At 44.2% G+C, this 27,340-nt stretch overlaps 1 protein-coding gene across 1 annotated transcript in view; it reads left to right on the forward strand.

Annotated features, from left to right (window-relative positions):
• ANKRD12 (ankyrin repeat domain 12) overlaps positions 1 to 27,340 on the forward strand; it is a 177,550-nt gene that overhangs the window by 93,054 nt on the left and 57,156 nt on the right. The window contains exons 3-4 of the mRNA XM_075314537.1: positions 12,234 to 12,381; positions 23,459 to 23,527. Coding sequence (XP_075170652.1) covers positions 12,234 to 12,381; positions 23,459 to 23,527 — 217 coding nt within the window. The remainder of the gene's footprint in view (positions 1 to 12,233; positions 12,382 to 23,458; positions 23,528 to 27,340) is intronic.

Below are 27,340 nucleotides of genomic sequence, written 5' to 3' on the forward strand. Positions count from 1 at the left end.
ACCGTATGGTACGCAAAAAGTGCCCATCAAGCCAATCCAACTTGTGGGAGGAGCTTCTGGAAGCATGGGATGAAATATCTCCAGATTACTTCAGCAAATTAACAGCTAGAATGGCAAAGGTCTGCAAAGCTGGAATTGATGAAAAGGAGCATTCTGTGATGAAAGCAAAGTCTGAGGAGAAAATTATTATATAAAGTAAAAATCATTATTTCTAACCTCGTCCATGTCTGGACTATATTTTCTATTCATTATGCAACTCATTTGATCCATGATTTTTCATGGAAAATACAAAATTTTGTGTGAACCCAAACGTTTGAAATGTTGTATACTTGTAGGAATTTTAGCCTTAACTTCCTGTGTCACAAGGAAAAACAACTGTACTGAAGGACACCTCTGCAATAGAATTGTTTTTCTAATTCCTTGTGCAGAGTTATTTTTTCTTTTTTTCCGGTGGTATGGATGGCGACAGGCTTTGCTGCGGGCTCTTTTCCAGACTAACTGAAACCATTCCTTCTGCACTATAATCCCTCCCTGTGTATCGCAAGGTGCACCTCCATGGTGGCGGGTGATGTATTTTGCTGTTTTACTCATGCACTGTGTGCAGAATTATTAGGCAAATGAGTATTTTGATCACATGATACTTTTTATACATATTGTCCTACTCCAAGCTGTATAGACTTGAGAGCCAACTACCAATTAAGTAAGTCAAGTGATGTGCATCTCTGTAATGAGGAGGGGTGTGGTGTAATGACATCAACACCCTATATAAGGTGTGCTTAATTATTAGGCAACTTCCTTTCCTTTGGCGAAATGGGTCAGAAAAGCGATTTGACGGGCTCTGAAAAGTCCAAAATTGTGAGATGTCTTGCAGAGGGATGCAGCAGTCTTGAAATTGCCAAACTTTTGAAGCGTGAACACCGAACAATCAAGCATTTCATTGCAAATAGCCAACAGGGTCGCAAGAAGCATGTTGGGCAAAAAAGATGCAAAGTAACTGCCCATGAATTGAGGAAAATCAAACGTGAAGATGCCATTTTTCACCAGTTTGGCCATATTTCAGAGCTGCAACGTTACTGGAGTATCAAAAAGCACAAGGTGTGCCATACTCGGGGACATGGTCAAGGTAAGGAAGGCTGAAAAACGACCACCTTTGAACAAGAAACCTAAGATAAAACATCAAGAGTGGGCCAAGAAATATCTTAAGTGAAATTTTTTTTTTTTTAAAGGTTTTATGGACTGATGAAATGAGTGACTCTTGATGGGCCAGAGGCTGGAACAGTAAAGGGCAGAGGGGGGGGGCGTGTCCTTGACATGGCGGAGTGAGGACGCTGGTTTACAGAGCTCCCGCAGCTAATTCTCTTCAGATCCCGTGGACCCCGCTTACCCAGGATGGCCCCTAAGAAGAGACCGGGTGCCCGCTCCTGCCTCCCCGGTGGCAAGTCTGAGGCCCCAGGGAAACTTGACAAAGTTTCTGACGGCGGTGGGACCCGAGCCTCCACTGTCGGCCCAGAGCAAGATGGCACCGGCGAGCCCGCGGCGTCCTCCAGCAGGGGATTCCCCAGGAACTGCCCGGCACTCCTCCTACAGCTCGCGAGATCAGCACTGGTGAGCAACGGAGGACAGTCGGCGGTGAGACCGGAGGGAGCGGGCCCAGGCATGGAGGGCTGGAGGAGGGGGGGAGCAGCTCAGTCTGCCTCACAGCACGCAGCTGTAGATAGAGCAGGGACCCCGGGCATGGAGGGAGCACTAGACCCGGGTGTGCCTGCCATATTCAGCACGCAGGGGACCCCTCCACCCCCAGGGCACACAGAATCCCCATCCTTATCACATACCCTGCCCTCTGGCCCTCCACAGGAGGACATACAAGCCCTGAGAGAGCTCATCCTGTCCCTCCCTAGCAAGAAAGACCTGGAGGATGTGGTAGCCAGAATTGAATTTTCCCAGCAGATGGCACTATCCACCCTAAGGGAGGAGATGGTAGTGCTGGAGGACAGAATTGAGGCTACGGAACAGGCTCCAGGAGTCCCTGGAGAGTAGAATGGAGAGGATTGAAAGAGACTGTGAATCTTCCAATGCCCGTGTCAGATCTTGCCCTGCTTCTGGACGACCAGGAGAACAGAAGCAGAAGAAACAATATCAGGCTGAAGGGTATACCTGAGGACTGGCCCCAGGATCTCCTGCACACTAATGTCCTAACCATCTTCAATCGGGTCACTGACCGACCTCCGGAGGCTACCTACCTCTTTGATAGAATTCAGAGTCGCAAGGCCGGGCCCCAGATCTGCCTCCTTCTCTAGGGATGTGTTATGTCGCTTGCATTATTATGGAGACCGAGAAAGGATCCTACAGGGAGCTTGGGCACACGGTCCGGTGGAGCTGGATGGGGTCATGGTGAAGCTTTTTCCAGATGTCTCCAGCCGTACACTATACATGAGACGCCTGCTTCACCCTCTCTTGCTCAGCATCAAAGAAGCACATGCCTCATACAGATGGGGCCACCCCTTTCACTTGATTGTACGCAAGGGGGACTCTGTGTTCTTGTTAAGGAGGCACTCGGAGCTTCCGGATCTCTTTGCCGCCTTGGGAATACCAGACTGTTCAATTCCGGATTGGATGGAGTGGGAACACCAGGCACCTATGGGGCAGCGGAGGAGGAGGAGTATTGCCAGTCGTACCCAGGGTGGGGAAACTTGAAGGGCAAGGCACACAGCGGGAGTTACCGGGTTGGAGGCGAGCCTCCGGAGGAGGTGGTGTTGGCGTGAGACGGAGCTAAGGAGCTGGGAGTTGGGTGGTTCGTCCACGCCTCCACGTCCTCGAAGCAAGTGCCCTAGCCATGAAACCAGGTTGTTTGGACAAAGTATATTTGACTTGTATATATGAACACATTGTATTGCTTTAAGTATATGCAAATTTCATTTTCATGGTAATGGCTTGCGGGAGGTGGGGGGGGGGTAATGCTCCTCTTTATTTTGCTTGTCCTGGTTGGGGGCGTTCGGGGGAGGATAGCTGGTTGACCCTCCCCGGTTGTTGGGGAATAGGGTCACTTAGTATCAATAAGTGGGGCTCGGGCCAGCACTCTGGCCGCGTGTCAGTTCTTGTCCCTACTTTTTCCTAAGCAGTCCCTGGGCTGGTTCCCGTTACTGCGTGCGGCAGTCTTGCTGCTTTTCCACTTTCTTGTGCTCTTTTCTGAAATTTCTTTTTTCTTTCTCACTTTCTCCTTCTAAAGGTTCTCCACTTCTCCCTCTCTCTCTAACATAACTTCTCCCCTCTTTCCCTCCCCACCGACCTCCCCCCAATCTCTCTTTTTCTTTCCCCCTCCCTGATTGTTTCTCTGGGGTCTCGCGATGGAGAATGGCGAAGCAGAGGCAGGCTACACTACGGGTGGGCTCCGTAAACATTAAGGGCCTTCATAGTCCGGAGGAACGGTCTATCCTTTTGAACTTACTGTGGAAAAATCTTTCCTTCAAGAAACACACTACTGTGAAGCCAAACCCTATAAACTCTCGGACAGAAGGTACTCCGTAGTGCATCACTCACCCTCCCCTGATCCTAGATCTCGGGGCACGAGCATCATATTATCTAACACGCTCCCTTGGGAATTGTTAGATTCTCGGTCAGACGATCAGGGAAGGCTTCTGATGCTCAAGGGTCGTATTGCAACTCAGACATTTACATTTGCAGCAGTCTACTTGCCTAATGCGGGTCAATGCCCCACCTTGCTGCGATACCTTGAGCAGATAGAGCAATTCACTGAGGGCACTTTGGTTCTCGGAGGGGACTTTAATGTTGCGTTGGAGCCAGCAAGAGACAGTTCAAAGGGGTGTCCAGCCTGCCACACTTGACGCTGCGGCGGATGAGACGGGGATTCCATGATCACCAATTGGTGGACACTTGGCGATTGATGCATCCATTAGATAAAGACTTCTCCTTTTATTCTGCTGTCCATAACTGTTACTCCAGGTTGGACCTCTTTTTTTTCTCAAACATGGGGACTTACATTCTCTGGTGGATGCTTCAATTGAGTGCATATCATTTTCTGATGACGCCCTGATTACAATCACTCTGTCTCTTGGCTGCCCCATCGAGAGGAAGAGTCAGTGGATTCTGAACACCTCACTACTTAATGAGCCCGTGACAATGCAGGAAGTGAGGGAGGCTTTGACCTGAATATTTTGACCGTAATGGGGGGGAGGAGATGTCTCCCAACATTGTGTGGGAAGCTCACAAATGTGTTGTGAGGGGACTGTTCATCAAACATGGGGCCCGGTTGACAAGGGAACGGGAGGCGGCAGCTACATCTCTCCTGGCAGACATAAGAGAACTGGAAGCGGTACATAAGGGGTCTCTGGATGGTGAAGTGGGTGCCAACTTGGCTAGGAAGGAGGAATTACGGTCTTTATTATACCATAAGGCTAAGGGAGCACTGGCTAAGTGTAGGCGACACTTTTACGAATTCGGCAATAAAAGTGGCAGGACCCTGGCTAGAGCCTTGCCGACACAACAAGCGAGGGGCTATGTCCCTAGAGTACACACTTCTGGGGATAGGTGGGCTACCTTACCGAAGGATATAGCCTCCGCTTTTAAAGATTTATATTCCTCCCTCTACTCAATAGATGAGGGGCGGTCTGAGAGGGCCAGGACAGAATTGCGCCAACGGATGCGGAAGCACATTTCGGACTCGGGCTTGAAACATCTCAAACCCGAGGACGCGGCCGCCTTGGAAAGACCTTTCTCGGAGGAGGATTATTGTGCAGCAATTTAAAAACTCTCCCTCTGTTAAGGCCCCTGGCCCAGATGGGTTCCCCTTGCTTTATTACAAAATGATGAACTCCCTACTGCTCTCCCCATTTCTTTCAGCCTTTAATAATATCCCACTTTCCAAAAAGGCCCCCTTGCCGAGGGACTCTCTGGCTGCTAACATAGTAGTTATCCCCAAAGAGGGTCAAGACCCTTCCTCCTGTTCCAGCTACCGACCAATTTCCCTTCTTAACACAGATCTGAAGCTCTTTACCAAAATTCTTTCAGATAGACTCTCTCCTCTGCTGGGGGGGATCGTTCACCCTGACCAGGCTGGGTTCATGATGGGAAGGGAAGCGAGAGACAACACCACTAAGGCGTTGAACTTCATACACAAGGCTAAATCTGATGGGTTGCCTTTGATGCTCCTGTCGACCGACGCAGAAAAAGCGTTCGACAGAGTTAATTGGGTATTTATGGAAGAGGTTCTACGGGCGGTGGGACTGGGGAGGATGATGCTCAAGTGGATATGCTCGTTGTACAGTAATCCCTCGGCCGCGGTTAGGGTGAATGGTCTTTTCTCAGATAGTTTCCCCATTCTTAATGGTACCAGGCAGGGCTGCCCTATCTCGCCCTTGATCTTCATTCTGACTCTGGAACCTCTGCTTAGCCGAATTAGAGATAACATTAACATCTCTGGCCCTAAAGCCGCTGATTCCACCTACAAAATCGCGGCGTATGCTGATGACTTACTTTTCTTTTTAACTAACCCTCGGGTCTCCCTCCCCAATCCTCTGAGAGAACTAGAAACATACTCCCACCTCTCTAATTTTAAAATTAACATGTCAAAATCGGAGGCTCTGAATGTATCGCTCCCCCAGGAGCAGGTTATCTCGTTGCATTCTGCGTTCGGGTTTAGGTGGGCCAGTCAATCTTTGAAGTACCTAGGAGTCCAGCTGGCCGCGGGCAACAGTCAACTATATAAGCTGAACTATCTCCCCCTCCTGCAGTCCATTAGAACAGACTTTTGCAAATTGGGGTAAGGGGCCTCTTTACTTGGTTTGGGAGATGTGCAGTATTGAAGATGAATATATTGCCACGTCTCATATACCTTTTTCAATCCCTACCGATCAACATTCCGACCTCCTTCTTCAAGGAACTGGCTTCACTACATACCAGATTCATCTGAGCGAATAAGACGGCGAGACTCTTCCGTTCCCTTTTGTGCAGACCTAAGAGCTGGTCTGGGGATGCCAGATATGAAAAAGTATTATTGGGCTACACACATGATCAGGGTTCCGGATTGGTGCCGCCATGCTAGGATAAAGCCGTGGGTCGCCCTGGAACAGAGTTTTTCGGACATCCCTCTTCCGGCCGCTCCTTGGCTCTCGAGTTTGCCCCTGTCCTCTGAGATCTCATCCAACTATTTGGCGCTACCTTGGAATGTTACTCGAGAGGTGAGATTCGTCGCCTTCCCCCATGTCACCCATACAAAGCGATCCGGATTTCCGTCCTGGCCTTTCAGATCCTGTTTCGGAGCTGGGTTCAGGAGGGTAGATTCAGAGCCTGTCACTTGGGGGGAGAGGGAGATTGGCCATCTCTGTCAGCTCTTAGTGGTCTCCTGCCTTCGGACCCGCTGGGGAGATGGAGGGCTATGCAGTTAAGGCACTTTGTGTTCCCTTCCCTGCTTCACTCGGTACGCCAGGCCTCTTACGAGACTCGAGAAGTTGTCTGGGGGAGGGGGCCCTGCGGCACTCACTTTCCCTGACGTACGACTTGTTATCGGATCCCGGGAACTTGCCCCCCCGGCCTACTTACTGCAGTGGGAAAGAGCGCGATCCCTAGGTCCATCTGACTCGCAAAGAAATAACATCTTACTGTTGGCGCATAAAACTTCAATTAGTTCCAGACAGCTGGAGGCCAGTTTCAAATTACTGACTAGATGGTACAGAGAACCGACTAGACTTCATAGGATGTTCCCCCTCAGTTGACCCCATCTGTTGGAGATGTGGCTCAGGGGAGGGTGATTATGTGCACATCTTCTGGTCCTGCCCTTCTCTACAGCGGTTCTGGTCAGAGGTGGGGGATGTCATTGGACTGGTGACCGGCACGAAAGTTACATTGGGCCCGGAATTGTTTCTATTAGTTATCGGAACTTCCGGCCCCTAAGTACAAGCGCTCCTTGCTGAGATTTCTGGTCATGGCTGCCATGGCTTGCATTCCGCTTGGCTGGAAGTCCACTACCCCCCCCCCCTCCCCCACACTGACACAGTGGGTCTCTAGGATGAACGATCTCATGCATATGGAGGACCTGATATCCTCTATCAATGACCGTCAGGATGAGTTCCATAGGACTTGGTTTCCCTGGTTGGAGTTCACCTATTCGGCGGATTACACTAGACTGTTCTCTGTTCCACGGCAGTCGTGAGGCTCCGGAGAAACACCCCCCCCCTCTCCCGCCTCCTTTCCCCTCCTTCCTCCCCTCTCCGCAACTCCTTCTACCCCACCCCCTCTTTTTTTTCTTTTTTCCTTTTCCTTCTCGCTTTCTTCGCTTTAAGCTTTTTTTCTGGCTTTATCTTTCAGCTGTGTATTCTATCTTTTTTTTGTTGGGTTGGTTTATAAAAAGTTTAAAATGGGTCAGACTCGAGCAGGTGCGGGGTCGAGAGCTGTGTTTGCGAGCAGACTGATACTATGCATGTCATTGTTAAATGTTAATTTTTCTATAATGATTATTTGCTGCCCGGTGTGGAGCAGGAGATACCCTGTACTGATTTGAGTTTGGCTTTTAAAATAATTAAAAAAAAAAAAAAAAGTAAAGGGCAGAGAGCTCCACTCTGACTCAGATGCTAGCAAGGTGGAGGTGGGGTACTGGTATGGGCTGGTAACCTCAAAGATTAACTTGTGGGACTTTTTCGGGTTGTGGATGGAGTGAAGCTCAACTCCCAGACCTACTGCCAGTTTCTGGAAGACAACTTCTTCAAGCAGTGGTACAGGAAGAAGTCGGTATTGTTCAAGAAAAACATGATTTTCATGCAGGACAATGCTCCATCAAATGCATCCAGCTACTCCACAGCGTGGCTGGCCGGTAAAGGTCTAAAAGATGGGAAAATAACATGGCCCTCTTGTTCACCTGATCAGAACCCCATAGAGAACCTGTGGTCGTAAACAGATCAAGCAACTGACAGAATCTATGGATGGTAGGCTGTTGGGTGTCATCATAAAGGTGGCTATATTACGCACTAATTTTTAGGTGGTTTGTTTTTGCATTTCAGAAATATTTATTTCCAAATTTTGTGCAGTTATTTTATTTTACCTGGTGAAAATAAACAAGCGAGATGGAAATATATTTGGTTTTTATTAAGTTGCCTAATAATTCTTCACAGTAATAGTTACCTGCACAAACAGATATCCTCCTAAGTTAGCCAAATCTATAAAAAAAAACCACTCCAACTTCCAAAAATATTAAGATTTGATATGAGTCTTTTGAGTTGATTGAGAACATAATTGTTGATCAATAATAAAAACATACTCTAAAATAAATATTGCCTAATAATTCTGCACCCAGTGTAGTTCATACTAGAAGTGAACATGCATCTTGTGATGAGCTGTTAGAGCCCAAGTAAAAGCCTTTCTTTTCTTGTTCCATATAAGTGTCTTTCAGTGACGGTTTATTTGTACGGGAACGTGCAGAGCCACTTCACGTGTATTATGTCAGGGTTACCTTGATGGAGTGGAGAGCGGCTTTTAGCTTTCTGAACAGCTCCTATATATGAAGGACCCTTCTATTAACCTTCTTACGGTCAATTGTCTGGATATTCTCTATTAGAAGCTCCTGATGTGTTTTTCTGTGTTCGTTTTTCATCAATATCAGCAGGAGTGTCTCCTTGTTGCTTTACCTAAATTTGTGATACTAGAGTTAGGCTACTTTCACACATCCGGTTTGAGCTGTGCGGCTCAATCCGGCTGTGAAACCTATGCAACGGATGCGGCAAAAACACCGCATCCTTTGCATAAGTTTTTACATGCGGCCGGTCCGTTTTTTTCCGGTTGCGGCACGCTACGGAACATGCGCAGTGGAAGAAACCGCATGCAGCGGCCGGATGCGTTTTTTTCCGCATCGCGCCGCATCCAGCGTCCATAGGCATGCATTGAAAAATGCGCCGCAGCGGCTAGATGCGGCGCAATGCGGTTTTTTTTTGCCGGAGTAAAAAACGTTCCATCCGGCCGCGGCATCGACTAAATCTGCCGCATGCGGCAAAAACCTGACCGAACGCAAGCCCATGCGGCACAGTACGGCACTAATGTAAGTCTATGCAAAAAAAAAACGCAACCAGCGGCAAAAAAACTAGGTTGCGGTATTTCTGCAGAGCGCCGTATTGTGCCGCAGAGCAAAAACCGGAGGTGTGAAAGTAGCCTTAATCTGCTGCCGGCGTAGACCTGATATTTCAGTCTGTGCTTTGTTGAGCTTTTCAGTATCCCAAACTACTGAAGACTCTGTGCCCGGCACTGCTGAGAAGGGGCAGCTTGTGCTCACTGGTAGGGAGTTAAACACAAATTATCTCATCCAGATCCAATTCATTTCCACTATATACTATACATACTGGCCATCTCTTTTTGAGAGAACCACCACCCTAGAAAAAAAACAATGCAATTTTAGGTTCTTTTTAGTTTGGTTCTCTGGTTCCTCTTTGAGACCGAAGTACATCAGTGAGTCTCACCATTGTTTTCAGCCATTGTCTGATGGATGCAGCCCTGCGCTGTTCTTTTTTTGTTCTACACAATGTTCCAAATTATTATGCAAATTGATTTGTCATAGCGGATTTTTTTTTTTCTTTTTTTTCAATGAAACCCATTATGGTATTGTGTCTAAGGGTTCTTTGGATCACTGAAATCAATCTCCGATACCTGTGATAATTAGTTTGCCAGGTCAGGCTGCTTTCACACATCCGGTTTTTCCTGTGCGGCACAATCCGGCGCTTTGCAGAAAAAACGCAACCGTTTTTTGTTTGTTTGTTTTTTGCCGCCGGTTGCGTTTTTTTTGCATAGACTTACATTAGTGCCGTATTGTGCTGCATGGGCTTGCGTTCCGTTCGTTTTGTGCTGCATGCGGCAGATTTAGCCGATGCAGCGGCCGGATGGCACGTTTTTTTCGTCCGGCAAAAAAAATGCATCACGCTGCATCCGGCCGATGTGGCGCGATTTGTAATCCGGCCGCCGCATGCGGGGTTTTTTCCCACTGCGCATGCTCAGTAGCCTGCTGCAAGCGGCAAAAACCGGTCGGGCCGCATGTAAGAAACTTATGCAAAGGATGCGGTTTTGTCGCCGCATCCGTTGCATAGGTTTTAGAGCCAGATTGGCCGGCTCTACTAAAACCGGAGGTGTGAAAGCAGCCTGAGCCCAATAAAAAAAAAAAAAAAACGATGTTCCACAATATTAAGCAGGCCACAGTTTTCATGTAACATGGGAAAGAAAAAGGATCTCTCTGCTGCCGAAAAGCATCAAATAGTGCAATGACTTGGACAAGGGATGAAAACATTAGATATTTCGCAAACTTAAGCGTGATCATTGTACTGTGAAGAGATTTGTGGCTGATTCTGAGCACATATTTGGCTGATAAAGTTAGAATGAGGAAGGTTTCTGCCAGACAAGGCCATCGGATTAAGAGAGCAGCTGCTATAAAGCCATTACAAACCAGCAAACAGATATTTGAAGCTGCTGGTGCCTCTGGAGTCCCTCGAACCTCAAGGTGTAGGATCCATCAAAGGCTTGCTGTGGTGCATAAACCTACTATTCACCACCCCTAACCAGTGCTCACAAGCAGAAATGGTTGCAGTGGGCCTAGACATACATGAAGACTAATTTTCAAACAGTCTTGTTTACTGATGAATGTTGAACAACCCTGGATGGTCCAGATGGATGGATTGAGTAGTGGATGGTTGGTGGAATGCCACCATGTCCCAACAAGGTTGCGACGTCAGCAAGGAGGTGGAGGAGTCATGTTTTGGGACGGAATCATGGGAAGACATCTGGTAGGCCCCTTTTAGGGTTCCTGAAGGTGTGAAAATGACCTTTGCAAAGTATATAGAGTTTCTGACTGACAACTTTCTTCCATGGTACAAAAAGCAGAAACATGCCTTCAGGAGCAAAATCATCTTCATGTATGACAATGCACCATCTCATGCTGCAAAGAATACCTCTGTGTCATTGGCTCCTGTGGGCATAAAAGGAGATAAACTCCTGGTGCAGCCATCATCTTCCCCTGACCTCAACCCTATAGAGAACCTTTGGAGCATAATCAAGCAACCGCATACAAGGTTATCCTGGAAAAACAGTTGCTTCCTTCTGCTCAGGCAATGTTCCCCAACTCTGAGGACTGTTTTTCCAGCAGCACAATGCACCACGCCACACAGCTAGGTCAATCAATGTGTGGATGAAGGACCACCACATCAAAACCCTGTCATGGCCAGCCCAATCTCCAGACCTGAACCCCATTGAAAACCTCTGGAATTTAATCAAGAGGAAGATGGAGAGTCACAAGCCATCAAACAAAGAACTACTTACATTTTTGCGCCAGGGGTGGCATAAGGTCACACAAAAGCAGTGTGAAAGACTGATGGAAAGCATGCCAAGACGCATGAAAGCTGTGCTTAAAAATCATGGTTAATCCATAAAATATTGATTTCTGAACTCTTCCGGAGTTAAAATATTAGCATTGTTGTTTGTTAATGATGATTATGAACTTGTTTTCTTTGCAGTATTTGAGGTCTGATAGCAATGCATTTTTTTTTTTTTTTTTTTTTTAATTTTGCCCATTTCTCAATTTAAAAAAATAGTAAATGCAAAATGTTTTGCTTGGAAACTCTAAGACATGTTGTCAGTAGATTATAGAATAAAAAACAATTTACATTTCACTCAAAAATATACCTATAAAGAGAAAAATCAGAAAAACTGAAAATTTTGCAGTGGTCTCTTAATGTTTGCCAGAGCTGTATATTGCGTGATCTGCAAATTGGACATAAAGCCTTACAAACATTACATAAGGTTTTCAACCATCCAATGTGTAGGAGCGCCTACTAACCTTCCCTATACATGAGGGATATAATATTTTAAAAATGTCAGATAAGTCGCTAGTATCTGCTTACTTTCCTTTCCCCAATCAGCACACATGCATTCTGTTCAGTGGCATGTGTATTGGGGTTTATGGCCACCTGTGCAGCTAATGATAAATCCTGACTGCCAGCCGTTACCACTTTTCTCAAGAACTTGGCGAACCGTATAGCAATTGGTTTACACCGGACAGTAGGCTTAAAAATGCTTTTCTGAAAAACCTTTACACCAGCCTTCTGCTGTCAAAGCTTTGATGAATTTGGGCCCAAATGTTTGATTGCCAATTATTTTAGGATCAGGGCGTTGCTAGTACTTATGGTGACTACTTATCCTCAGATTCTAGTTAAAGCTATTTTTTAAATTTTGTATATTTCTTTTTTCGCTCATAGAATAAGGAAAAGATTGCATCATTTACTCGGACTCCAAAACTGGATAGGACTGAAGGTGGGAAAGATATGAAAGAGAAGTCATCTATGAAACGGAAACTGCCCTTTACGATCAGTCCACCTAGAGAAGAAGAGAGGGAATCTGACACAGGTAATACGGATGGCTAAGAATACTTCAGCTTTGCTTTAAGCAAGGCTGTTCTCCTGTTTTCTTGCAGTTTTAATCACTTAAAGTTAATGTTCCTTTTAAGGGTTATTCACATCTTCATAAATGAGTTGTGTTGGATAATGCTTATAAATACCAACAATTTAGCAATTTACTGCCTATTAAAATTGAATCCATTTTTCAGATATTTGCCATTGCATGTAGATCATAGGTAGGTGTAGGTGTTGCACTAATAGGGTCTTATACATTCTAGTAGATAAAGAACTAGGCACTCCATAGTTAATTTAAAATGATCTTTATTAGCAGTCCAATATGCATGTTTATTGTTCATACAAAGTTATGGTTGGTCGGACCTTCGTCAGATACACAGATTGTGCTTAGCACAGGGGCTAGGGGTAAGGTGTGTATACAGTGCCTTACGAAAGTATTCGGCCCCCTTGACCTTTTCAACCTTTTCCCACATTTCAGGCTTCAAACCTAAAGATAAACATGTTAATGTTATGGTGAAGAATCAGCAACAATTGGGATACAATTGTGAAGTTGAACAAAATTTATTGCTTATTTTAAACTTTTATAAAAAAATAATAAGCTGAAAATTGGGGCGTGCAATATTATTCGGCCCCTTCAAGTTAATACTTTGTAGCGCCACCTTTTGCTGCGATTACAGCTGCAAGTAGCTTGGGCTATGTTTCTATCAGTTTTGCACATCGAGAGACTGAAATTCTTGCCCGTTCCTCCTTTGGAAACGGCTGGAGCTGAGTGAGGTTGGCTGGAGAGAGTTTGTAAACAGCAGTTTTCAGCTCTTTCCACAGATTCTCGATTGGATTCAGGTCTGGACTTTGTCTTGGCCATTCTAACACCTGGATACGTTTGTGAATCATTCCATTGTAGATTTTGCTTTGTTTGGGATCATTGTCTTGTTGGAAGACAAATCTCCGTCTCAGTCTCAGGTCTTTTGCAGACTCCAACAGGTTTTCTTCAAGAATAGTCCTGTATTTGGCTCCATCCATCTTCCCATCTTGTTGTTGATTTTTCACCATAACATTAAAATTTTTATCTTTATGTTTGAAGCCTGAAATGTGGGAAAAGGTTGAAAAATTCAAGGGGGGCGAATACTTTTGCAAGGCACTGTATATAAAGTTGACCAAAATGTATGTACAATAAGCATGGATATAGGGTCGTTTATAAAGATCACCTTAATTTAACTACGGAATGCCTAATTCTTGAGATATATAAACCCCTTTTTGTTGTTTACAGCTTGTTGCCTTGGAGACAGACCACCACTCCTACCCAGCAGAACATGCAGGGCTTATAAGTTCTTTGATTTTATGCTAGTAAGCTCTGGTCTGTAGCTAGCCAGGATCAAAGGAACAAGCTGTTACTTCTAAACCCGACCAGCTTCAGAGCAGGTTGGTTTTCTAGGCAGTAAGCTGTAAACAAGTGTTAACATTTCAAAATGAGCTGCAAATTTACATACTGCTGAGAACGCAGCGGGCATAGAAGGCAGTGACAGCGCTGACATTAGGAGAGCAGGAGATCGTCACAGCAGGTAATAATCTCATCTAACCACCTGAAAGCAGCGCTAGTCATCCCCGCAGCTGCTCGCACTGCAGTGTGAGAAGCTGCTGATGCTGCAGTGCGGGCAAATGCTGACACGCTGCAGTGTGGACAGCTGCAGGGCTGGCGGGGGAGTGGGACACAGACTGCACGGGCACCCGGAGGTCACACGGAAGTGCTTCCGTGCGGCTTCCAGGGATTTTGCGGGCCCATTGACTTGTATTGAGTCACGGTCCGTTATTACGGAACAGAATAGGACATGTTCCATAATAACGGCACGGACATTCGGCAGCCGATGTGTTTTTTTGGTTTTTTATTTTTTTTAAAAGGATCGGATGCACACGGAGGTGCATCCGTGTACCATCCGATCCTACACAAGACATTGAAAAGATGGTCCTGTCCGTGGGTCCGCAAAAAAACAGGAACTGACCAGGACAAATTGAACGGTCATGTGAATGAGCCCTTATCCGGATGTCAGACCATTAAATAAACCTATTCATTGTATAGGGTATAAAAAATAATTAAGATTTGCTACATAGATGCTCTTGCAAAAAATAAAATCTAGTAAAGAGGTATGATTTTCGTTATATTAAAGTGCCTTGTGGGTTTATGTAAAATATTCACAAATATCATACGTGAATCATGTACATACAGTACAGACCAAATGTTTGGACACACTGTCTCATTAAAAAAGTTTTCTTTATTTTCATGACTCTGAAAATCGTAGATTCACATTGAAGGCATCAAAACTATGAATTAACACATGTGGAATGAAATACTTAACAAAAAAGTGTGAAACTGAAAATATGTCTTATATTCTAGGTTCTTCAAAGTAGCCACCTTTTGCTTTTATTACTGTTTTACACACTCTTGGCATTCTCTTGATGAGCTTCCAGAGGTAGTCACCGGAAATGGTCTTCCAATAGTCTTGAAGGAGTTCCCAGAGATGCATAGCACTTGTTGGCCCTTCTGCCTTCATTCTGCGGTCCAGCTCACCCCAAACCATCTCGATTGGATTCAGGTCTGGTGACTGTGGAGGCCAGGTCATCTGGCGTAGCACCCAATCACTCTCCTTCTTGGTCAAATAGCCCTTACACAGCCTGGAGGTGTGTTTGGGGTCATTGTCCTGTTGAAAAATAAATGATGGTCCAACTAAACGCAAACCGGATGGAATAGCACGCTGCTGCAAGATGCTGTGGTAGCCATGCTGGTTCAGTATGCCTTAAATTTTGAATAAATCCCCAACAGTGTCACCAGCAAAGCACCCCCACACCATCACACCTCCTCCTCCTCCATGCTTCACGGTGGGAACCAGGCATGTAGAGTCCATCCGTTCACCTTTTCTGCGTCACACAAAGACACGGTGGTTGGATCCAAAGATCTCAAATTTGGACTCGTCAGACCGAAGCACAGATTTCCACTGGTCTAATGTCCATTCCGTGTGTTCTTTAGCCCAAACAAGTCTCTTCTGCTTGTTGCCTGTCCTTAGCAGTGGTTTCCTAGCAGCTATTTTACCATGAAGGCCTGCTGCACAGGCCACTTAACAGTTGTTCTAGAGATGTGTCTGCTGCTAGAACTCTGTATGGCATTGACCTGGTCTCTGATCTGAGCTGCTGTTAACCTGTGATTTCTGAGGCTGGTAACTCTGATAACCTTATCCTCCGCAGCAGAGGTGACTCTTGGTCTTTCTTTCCTGGGGCGGTCCTCATGTGAGCCAGTTTCTTTGTAGCGTTTGATGGTTTTTGCCACTGCACTTGGGGACACTTTTTTTTAAAGTTTTCCCAATTTTTCAAACTGACTGACCTTCATTTCTTAAAGTAATGATGGCCACTCGTTTTTCTTTACTTAGCTTTTTTTCTTGCCATAATACAAATTCTAACAGTCTATTAATATATATAATATTTATTAATTTATATCAGGACTGTGGAGTCGGAGCTCATTTTGGTGGAGTTGGAGTCGGTATAAAATGCTCCGACTCCTAAAATATATAATAAATTGGGGACAGTAGTGCAATGCAGAATGTACTGAATATTTTTTCATAGGAATTTGGGAAAGTTATGAAATGTCCTATAAATGGCTTTTCTATTCCTGATCTAAGGCTACATTCACACACAGCGTTTTTGCGGCGATTTTTTTGAGGATACTTTTCTCAGCTGCAAAGTCAGATCAGCTTTTTAAAAAAACGCATCACCTGAAAGGTTTTTGAGCTCCTAAATAATGCTTTCAATAGCAAAAGCAGATTAAAAAAAAGCCCCACACAAACTGACATGCTTATTCTTTGTGAGGATCCTGACAGAACGATAAAGGTCCAGTCACACTAAGCAACTTACCAGCGATCCCAACAACGATAGGGATCGCTGGTAAGTTGCTAGGAGGTTGCTGGTGAGATGTCACACTGCGACGCTCCAGCGATCCCACCAGCAACCTGACCTGGCAGGGATCGCTGGAGCGTCGCTACACGAGTTGCTGATGAGCTCACCAGCAACCAGTGACCAGCCACACATGCAGAGAGCAGGGAGCAGCGCACACTGAGCGCTGGCTCCCTGCTCTCCTAGTACAGCACACATCGGGTTAATTACCCGATGTGTGCTGCAGCTACATGTGCACAGAGCAGGGAGCAGCGCACAATGCTTAGCGCTGGCTCCATGCTCTCCTGGCTACAGCACACATCGGGTTAATTAACTCGATGTGTCCTGCAGCTACACGTGCACAGAGCAGGAGCCGGCACTGACAGTGAGAGCGGCTGAGGCTGGTAACAAAGGTAAATATCGGGTAACCAAGGACAGGGCTTCTTGGTTACCCGATGTTTACATTGGTTACCAGCCTCCGCAGAAGCCGGCTCCTGCTGCCTGCACATTTAGTTGTTGCTGTCTCGCTGTCACACACAGCGATCTGTGCTTCACAGCGGGACAGCAACAACTAAAAAATGGCCCAGGACATTCAGCAACAACCAACGACCTCACAGCAGGGGCGAGGTTGTTGCTGGATGTCACACACAGCAACATCGCTAGCAACGTCACAAAAGTTGTTCGTTAGCAGCGATGTTGCTAGCGATGTTGCTTAGTGTGACGGGGCATTAAGTCTGAATGTCCTATCTTGAAACCCATTGACTTTGCTGGATGCCCAGAGTCACTGCATTTCACTGAACTATTTTGCCATCAATGTTCGATATGTTTGTGACAAGAAAGAAATTGTTAGTAAGACACTGGCAGTAAAAGATAGTAAAGCTCAAAACACCAGCCAGTTTCTCCAGGCCTTAGTGGAAAAAGTTATGCAAGACTACGAACTCAAAAAAAGAACGGGTTCTTGCTATTGTAAAGGACAATGCTTCAAACTTGATAAGTACAATTAAACTGATGAATGAGAGTAATGAACAGCTAGAAGAAACTTTAGGATTCAGTATGTGTGAGATGGAGCCACAGCGCTGTTCATGTAACTGAGGAACAAACAGAAATTACAACAGAAGAACAGCAAAATGATACTTAAGAATTAGATGATCTTGTTGAAGCTGCTTCAAAACACTTTCATATTCATCACATGCGCTGTGTTGTGCACACGCTGCAGATGGCAATAAGAGTTAGTCTGCAAGAGGGACCCCGGTTTCAAATATCTGGCTTTTCGCCGGTTTGGCGGATGCGGCGCACTCCAGTACAGTGTATACAGTACAGTAGCAGAGCGACAAACGATGGTCACATACTGTCATGTGACCGGAGCATGTGACCCAGAAGATGCGGCGCTGCCACTGTACTGTATTGTACTGTACAGGCGTGCACCGCATCCGCCAAACCGGCGAAAAGCCGTATTTGTGAAACTGGGCGGACATGCTGGAAATCAAATTGGAAAAGTGAGGAAGTTGGTTATTGCCGCCAGAACCCCTAAAATTGATTCCATCTTGAAGAGATGTGCTGGGAAAGGGGCAATTGTTGATCAAGCCACTCGGTGAGGCAGCACTTATTTAATGATTGAGCGATTGCTTGAACTAAAATAGTTTCTTATAGATATGGTGAACCCTCAAGTAACATTAAATGAAGGTCAATGGACACAGGTGGCTGAATTGAAGGAATTGCTTAATCACCCATTTACCGTGACTAAAAAATTACAAGCTGACGATTTAACTCCTGGCATTTTCATAAGGGAGTGGAAGAACTTGCTATTTTGCCTGTCTCAAAGAGGAGGTTTAATCGCAGATGGCATTTCTGCTTCAATTAAACGGAGAGAGACACCGCTATTGGAAAATAAAATTATACTGCTTGATGATCAACTGCTTACTAAAGGAAAAGAAGCTTTGAGTGAGGTAGCAGTTAGGATGAGCGGCTACAGCACTGCCAGTCGCAAGAGGACTTGGGGCCTGACAGTGCTACTGCTGCAATATCTTAATCCTCATCAGATGAGGAGTTTAACTTTGACAAGTATTTGGATGACATGGAGCAGCAAAGTGTTGACGCAAGGAAAAAGATTTCACTCCGTCTCCTATAGCAGCAGATTGACCAGATGTCAGTCAAATTTTTCATTTGCTCTCAAAGAAATAGAAAAATTCAACCGTTCATCAAAACGGACTGTGCATGAGGCAATTCCTTTTTACCTGGAAATTGTTAGAGATGTTGCCCATGTGGTTACGGCTTTGCCTCCAACCCAACTTAGTGTAGAGAGTTTGTTCTCTGCCCTTAAAATTATTAGGTCAGATTTGAGGTCATGTGCGAAGTAGGATCTGATGGAGGCAATTCTATTTTTTACAACAAATTCATGGACTGCACAAATGTTATTTTAGTATGTTTTTGTTGAAAACTGTTTTTGCCACTTACATAGTGTATTACATAGTGTTATATATAATATATCAAGCTCAGTATATGTGTGTATGTCCGCTAAAGGAATCTGCACCGTCGCATGTACAATCACGAAATTTTGCACAGACACTCCATGTGACCCAGGGAACGTCATAGACTATGTTTGGGCGGGAAAATTTAACCCCGTGCTTTCCAGTTACTCTACAACAATCCTGCAGCCATTAAACTCAATGGAGGTGGGAGCTGCAGGCTATAAATAGCAACTGTCAGTGGTTGCTATAGGAACAAAATAAACTGTTAGTATAAAAAGCTTATGTGTGAGGTAAAAAGATGTCGGTGGTGAGACGGATAAAGAGAGACAGGCAGCAAGAGAGACAGAAAGACACAGCCGGGCAAAGAGACAGACAGATACATAGATTGAGACAGACTGATGCAAATACGGATAGAGAGATAGAAACAGGCAGACAAAGAAAGACAGACAGCGACACACAGACAGCGACTGGGAGAGAGACCGTTACTATCCCGGGCAACGCCGGGTACTACAGCTAGTATAACACTATATAATAAACTATGTAAGTGGAAAAAACAGTTTTCAATAAAAACATACTAAATAACATTTAGTATATTGCTTATATTTAAGTGAAAAATGTATTGTAGTACAATGTGAACATCAGAGATTTAATCATTTTTATGATACAATAATCAAGATATTTAGAACATAAAATATATTTATTGGAATACAACTTTAGAACACAAAAAAATAATAAATTGTAAATATGTAATACAATATGTAATATATACATATATATACATACACACACACACCATACATATGTAATCTACTGTATATTACATATTTACATTTTTAGTTTTTTGTGTTCTAAAGTTGTATTCCAATAAATATATTATGTTCTATCCAAATATCTTGATTATTGTATCATAAAAAATATTAAATGTCTGATGTTCACATACACATGTTCATGTATTACAATAAATGTTTCACTTAACTATAAGTAATATATGTAGGAGTCGGAGTCTAAGTCGGTGCAAGAGAAATTGAGGAGTCGGGAGTCGAAGGTTTGGCTTACCGACTCCACAGCCCTGATTTATGTAGCGCTATTAATTCCACAGCGCTTTACAGTAGGACTATCAGGTGTGTATCCACCAGACTTCTGCACAACACAACTGATGGTCCCAACCCCATTTTTAAGGGAAGAAGTCCCACTTCTTAAACCTGACAGGGCACACCTGTAAAGTGAGAACCATTTCCGGTGACTACCTCTTGAAGCTCATCAAGAGAATGCCAAGAGTGTGCAAAGCAGTAATCAAAGCAAAAGGTGGCTACTTTGAATAACCTAGAATATAAGACATATTTTCAGTTGTTTCACACTTTAAGTATTTCATTCCACATGTGTTAATTCATAGTTTTGATGCCTTCAATGTGAATCTACAATTTTCAGAGTCGTGAAAATAAAGAAAACTCTTTGAATTAGAAGGTGTGTCCAAACTTTTGGTCTGTACTGTATATAATAGTACATGGCTATCCTGTGAGATATACCGAATCTCCCCGAAAATAAGACAGGGTTTTATACTAGTTTTGGCTTTCAAACGATGCAGTAGGGCTCATTTTCAGGAGATGTCTCCTGGTTTGGTTTTTTTTTGTTTTTTTTTTCTTTTTGTGGCAGTGATTGGAACGCTTGTTAATGTTAACTTAATATTCACCCCCTTCTGCTGCCCATAATCCTGACTACCCCTTTGTGTCAGGTGTGAGTGATTCAGACAGACTGCTAGATTACTGCCCAAAGATTGCATCGCAATCCTAGGACTGGCTGTCTGCTCTCCTAACCTGAGCGTGACCACTGTATAGAAAGACATGCTGACATGCTCTGGTCAGGAGAGCCCTGGCCAGTCCGACGATTGCGATGCGTAACTTGGGCAGTAGTAACTGCAGTCTGACTGAATCACTGACACAGGCACGGAGGGGTGGGCAGGGAAAGGGGTGAAATATTAATTTTTCCATTAACTAGCTGGCATGTGACTATAAACTTTCGGGGCAGTGTGCACCAATAACAGTTACATATTCTATAAAAAGGCTGCATTAACCCTATTTCAGGATACTATTATAGTATAGTGTGCAACTAGGACTTATTTTTGGATCACAATCTAAATTGCTTATTAGAATGGCTTTGGAGAGTGGGAGGAAAACCGGAGTACCCGTTGTTAACCCACACAAACATATAATTTTACACACAACCCCAAAAATGGGCTTGACAAAATTGTTTGAATCCTCTACTTTAAAGGGAACCTGTCACCAGTTTTTTGGCCTGTAAGCTGCTGCCACCACCACCGGGCTCTTATATACAGCATTCTAACATGCTGTATATAAGCGCCCAGGCTGGGGGTATAACCTAAAAATTTAAAAATACTTTATAATACTTTACTAACAGTCGCGCTGTGAGCCTTATGGGCGTCTCCGTTTTTTCGGTGCGGGCGCCTCCCCTTTTGTCCATCTTCGTCCTCTTTCTGACGCCTGTGTGCATGACTCGGCTATGTCATACACACTCTCCAATCTTGCGCAGGCGCACTACAATACTTTGATCTGGGCAGATCAAAGTGCGCCTGCTCAGGACCTGAATGCCGGCGAGCGTGTATGACGTCGAACCCGTCATGCACTGCGGCTAAAGAAGAAAAACAAAGATGGCCAAAAGAGGCGGCACCGGGACCGGACAACGGAGACTCCTTATAAGGCCCACCACGCGACCGTTGGGTATGTATTATAAAGTGTTTTTTATGTTATACCCCCGGCCTGGGATCTTATATACAGCATGTTAGAATGTTGTATATAAGAGCCTGGTGGTGGTGGCCGCAGCTTATAGGCCGAAAAAGTGGTGACAGGTTCCCTTTAATATTGGTTGCACACCTTTCGAAGAAATTACTGCAGTTAATCACTTCCTAGAACCATCAACAAGCTTCTAACATCCCTCATCTGTAATTTTGGACCACGCTCCTTTTGCAAACTATTCCAGGTCTCTCATATTGGAAGGTGCCTTCTGCCTACAGCAAATTTAAAGTCTATCCACAGGCGTTTGATGAGATTTAGATCCAGACTAATTGCTGCCACTTCAGAACTCCTGTTCTTTGCTTCCATCCACTTCTGGGTGCTTCTTCAAATACTTTTTTAAACTTCTATAACAAAATAATAATAACATTTATTCATTTATATAGCGCTATTAATTACACAGCGCTTTACATAAAATGGCAACACTGTCCCCATTGGGGCTCACAATCTAGATTCCCTATCCGTATGTTTTTGGAGTGTGGGAGGAAACTTTAGAACCCCGAGGAAACCCACGCAAACACGAGGAGAACATACAAACTCCTTGCAGATGGTGTCCCTGGTGGGATTTGAACCCAGGACCCCAGCGCTGCAAGACTGCAGTGCTAACCAAAACAAGAGTAAATGCAGTCATTTTCTGGGAGAAACTCTTCATCACCTGGAGCAAACTCAACGGTGCCACAAATCTCGGCCATGATTGTGTCTGTCTGTCTGTCTGTCTGTCTGTCTGTCTGTCTGTCTGTCTGTCTGTCTGTCTGTCTGTCTGTCTGTCTGTCTGTCTGTCTGTCTGTCTGTCTGTCTGTCTGTCTTGTGAAGCCCTAGTGAACTCCATGCCCAAGGGTGCTTGAAAATGACAGCCACACAAGATTGACACTTTGCGCCCAATTTGGCTACTTTCACTTAGGGGTGTACTCATTTTTGTTGCCAGCGGTTTAGACCTTAATGGCTGTGTTATTTAAAGGGCACCAAATATACACTTTTATACAAGCTGTGTACTGACTACTTTACATTGTAGCAAAGTGTTGTATCTGCCGTGTTGTCCCATAAAAAGATTTAATATCTACAAGAATTTGAAGGGTGTACTCACTTTTGTGACAGAATGTACACACACACACACACACACACACACACACGATATCTGATACTAATCTAGTGATGTCTGCACAGGATATCTGTATTGTTCCAGTAAGATATGGGCCGCTGTGCTAGACAGACCGCTTGTAGGAAGTCCTTGTCCTGGTGTGTTAGTGTGGAGCAGATGTTACTTATTTGTGTTGATAGTTACATTTGTGGTGTTGTCTGACATTGTTGTGTAGCGGTGGTAGCGGCATCTGTGTCTCTTCCTAAAATTAGACCTTGTCAGTTGAACACAGGGAGGTCCTAAATCTCTAGTAATGTGCAGGTGTGGAGAAAACCAGAAACGACACATTCTCTAGAACCCTTCAGGGTTACACAGCTGCTGTTGTGCGCTCGGAAGGATGTGAAGGCTCGCTTTATACACTTTCATGGCTATGACTTAATCTGTTAGTTTTTACATAATATTGTTTGTTTTACGTAAAAGAAAATGTCTCCCTGCTGGTTATTATTGTAGCAAGCTTTTGTTTTACTGACCAGTTGTGGCCTGATTGACACATAACAGGACATTAGATATGTCATTCTAATCCTGTGCTATTGCTCTTACCACCTTCTGTCCTGTTTGCCTCCCTTTGATGTACATGAGTCCCATCAACGCTTCTTCCCAGTAATAATATGGGAGGATGGTCTGTCACCTTATTTCCATCATCCTCCATAAAGATGCTGGAACGGTAGGTGCCGTGCTGTCCTGTGTGTGCTATGATCTGTCCTCTTTACCAGTTTCCTTCTTGTCTGTCTTTCTACCCTGTAGATTCAGAAGCAGGACACACTAGTGAAAACTGGGGCGAGCGACTAACTCCTCCTTATAGCACATATACAGGTAAGGTTGTATACATTCTCAGCATGTTGTTATGGTGGGTTTTGTGCTTTTTTTATGTCTTGGAGATAAATCACACAGAGTAAATTTATTTTTTTGTTTCCAGGAATTCTGTTCTGTTCAGTGTCCCCATGTCTTGCTAAAGAGATCCAGTATGTAGCTATTATTTAAAGGGCTTGTCTGGACCCTGTATGAAGCAGGGAAGACATCTAATATGCTAATACATGACACACACTTAGGACTTTGCTGTTTCAAACTCCAATCGGTGTCACATGACCACTCATTTTAGATTTGTATTCTTGTGATCATGTGCCAACCTGTTTCTGTTCCATTTCAATCAATTCAGACCATTGAAAGAAGCGGAAGAGACAGTGATTGTCAAGTATGCAAATCTGATATCGGGGGTCATGCAGATCGATCAGAGTGTGAACCGGCAGAATCCGAACAGTGTGTATGTTATGTATTAGCGTGTTAGGCTCCTTCTCCACTTTATACATGGTCCACATAACACATTTAACTCCTTCAAGACCCATGACGTAGATATCCGTCATGGATCGTGTGAGGTTAATCCCCGCCCCCTGCCGTGGGCAGGCCGCGGCGATCCGCGCACATATCACTAGATTTCAACAGCTGACGTGTGCCTGCAAGTTACGAGTGGAATCTCATTCCACCCGCAACTTTTAAACCCTTACATCTCGCTGCCAAAATCTGTTAGCGAGATGTATATGCCCGCGGCCATTACTTTTACTTGCGTCCGTCCCACCGGAAGTCACGTGCTTGATCACGTGACTACCGGTGGTTGCCATGGTAGCACAGGATCATGTGATGACGCCTGTAGCTAACATGAGTCACTTTCTCTCAGTGCCGGCATAGTGCCAGTAAAGTAAAGCAGCATATCTGCAGATCTCAGCTCTGTAGCTGAGATCTACAGATATGGCAGAGCGATCAGATTGCTGATCGTTATAGTCACATAGGGGGACTAGTAAAATAAAAAAAAATTAAAAAAAAAAAACGAAGTTCAAATCACCTCCCTTTCGGGGGGTTAAAGGGTTAAAAAAACCTAAAAAAATCTACACATATTTGGTGTCTCCACGTTCAGAAATTCCTGATCTATCAAAATGTAAAATCAATTAATCTGATCAGTAAACAGTGTGGCGTCAAAAAAAATCCAAACCCAAAAATTAAGGTTTTTTTGGTCGCCACAAGTTTTGCGCAAAATGCAATAACAGGCGATCAAAACGTAAAATCTGCACAAAAATGGTTCCATTAGAAACGTCAACTAGAAACACAAAAAATAAGCCGAAGATCCTGAAAAATGAGAACGCCACGGGTTTTGGAAAATGGCGCAAAACATGCGCCACTTTTTTTTTTTCTTTTTTTTTTTTTTTTTTGGACAAACTTGTGATTTTTTTTTTTCTTTTTTAATCTTTTAGATACAAGTAAACCTATTCATGTTTGATGTCTACAAACTCTCACTGACCTCAGGCATCACACCCACACCTCAGTTTTACCATATAGTGAAGATGGTGAATAAAATATCCCAAAAACGTTTGTGCCATCACACTTTTATTTTTTTTGCAGTTTGTCCACACTTGAAATTTTTTTGATGGTTTCATTTAAAAGTACGACCCGTCCCGCAAAAAACAAGCCCCCATATGGCAAGATTGACAGAAAAATAAAAAGGTTACGGCTCTCAGAAGAGGGGGAGGAAAAAAAAAAAGAAAAAGGAAAATGCCCGGGGGCTGAAGGGGTTAATGTGTGTGAAGCCTGGTTGTGGAAAAAATACTGACATGAATGTGTTACCATTTTGTAAAAATATTATCAATTTTTCTTACAGGGGTTGTCTACTTTATGGTGACTTTTTTTTTTTCTCTTGCGGTGGTTGGCGTTTGTTGGCAATAGCTGTGCTTCATTAGTATTCACTGTTGGTGCCTTCTATCAGTTCATTTTCATTGCTTGCTTAGGGTCCTTTGTACTGCTCTTATATGAGGTAATGCATATTTAATGCCTCAAGGAGGGATGCACACATCTGTGTGATGAGGGAGCCCCCCTTTTAGTGTGTATATATTCGGTATATGTCTCTAGAGGGCACTTACTGAGTGAAACTCTAAAGTGACTCCAGTTACGTTCTTGTTTAATCTATATAAAGGTGCCTAGATGACTGTCTGACAACATTTTGTTTGACCGACCTCTATTTCTCCTGACTCCTCCCATACGTAAGTGGCTTATCCAGCGGGTGAACAAAGGTATCTGGAGTTTGAATTACAATGGCCCAATTTTCTCCCCTCCATCTTTTCAGTAAATAATCGGGAGGTTTGTATACACATTAAATGGTCGGCTGCTATGATCTGGATGTATGGCCAGTTTTGTGTATCGAGGCTGTAAGAACGAACTATAAAGGACATTGGGTAAGAGTATTTTGTAGAGACTCTAGACTGAGCGCAGATGCGTATGAAGCCTCTCTGAAGAGTCCAGGATGGAATAAAGGAGTAGGCAGAGTAGGCGGTATATGAGGTGGGGACTGCAGATCGATTTTTAAGGGTTTCAACACATTATCCTCAGTCTGTCCACAGTCTTAATAGAGAGAGGTATTGGGCACATGTAACAAAGCGGAATCCTAACAATGAATATATTACTCGCTCTTTGGTTTCAGAATGTTACTCTTTTGCTTCATTTTCTTATTTTTGTTTCTTGATCTGGACTGTCACTTTTTATATGGTGGTGAGAAACATTATGTGCACAAAGTATTGGGTTTTTTTTTATCCGAAAGACAGATAGCGGTGGCTCTTGGCAGCGGTAATTAAACAATGTGTTGCTTTTTTTACATCTATAAAAGTTAACAACAAAAAAAGGGATAAAAATCTCCTCCAAAACTCCAAAAAGTCAGCAATTACTTACAGCAAATAGCGGGCAGCAGTGATGACCTGCCAAGGAACGAATGCGCTAGCAGGATGCAGCAAGACCCCCAATAAAGTGGAGGCATCACAGGTGCAAAGGAAGCAAATCACTTACACACTTCCAATCATGGAGGGGGACAGCGCTGGATGATAAAATTGCACACAGATGACTTGTATAGGGCACCGTTCACACATGTAGGTGCAGCCTATTAGTTCCACCCATACTATTCGACAATAGTGTAAATAGGCTGCTAGCCAGATACTGTGCACCTACAGTGATAAGTGTTTTTCATCAGACAGCGCCATTTGACTCCGTGTTTTCCTACTACCCATGTCCCACGGACCCAGCTGGTGATCCGCACAGAATTTGGCAGCAGTCTGCAGTTTTACTATCCTTAGTTGTGTAGTGCACCAGGTGAGCGCTTAATTTGCCCTACCACCTATATTCATAGGATTATCGCACATGGAAGCAAAGGTTTTTTTGGGGTGGGTTGTGTATTTCTGGTCTTATTACACAGGCCTCTCTCCCCCCTCCAGACAATGGTACGTACGGCAGGTTGCATTTAACAAGTCAATGTTTGTGGTATTAACCTCGCTGGATACATATAACCTTACTATGACACTTCTGGCCTTGTAAATAGGAAGTATTTGTAACATCCTAAGACCGGTCACATTTCAGCTGTGAGTGATGACAAGCGCAGTCAAAAAATAGCTCAGGGGCGGCAGAGCACGCCGCACAAAATCTGGGCTTTTCAACGTCACACTAGATCTATTGATAGAACTTTATGCTTCTGGTAACCGTTTTACAGGTGAAGCTGGACATTTCCCTATCTGAGGTTTCCAGACTCTGATATTAAAGCTTTTTTGTCTCTGTTTAACCAATAAAGCACCATTTGACTCCTCGTAAGGTCCAGAATTC

This window comes from Anomaloglossus baeobatrachus, chromosome 6 (genome assembly GCF_048569485.1).
Source record: "Anomaloglossus baeobatrachus isolate aAnoBae1 chromosome 6, aAnoBae1.hap1, whole genome shotgun sequence".
Classification (NCBI taxonomy): Eukaryota; Metazoa; Chordata; class Amphibia; order Anura; family Aromobatidae; genus Anomaloglossus; species Anomaloglossus baeobatrachus.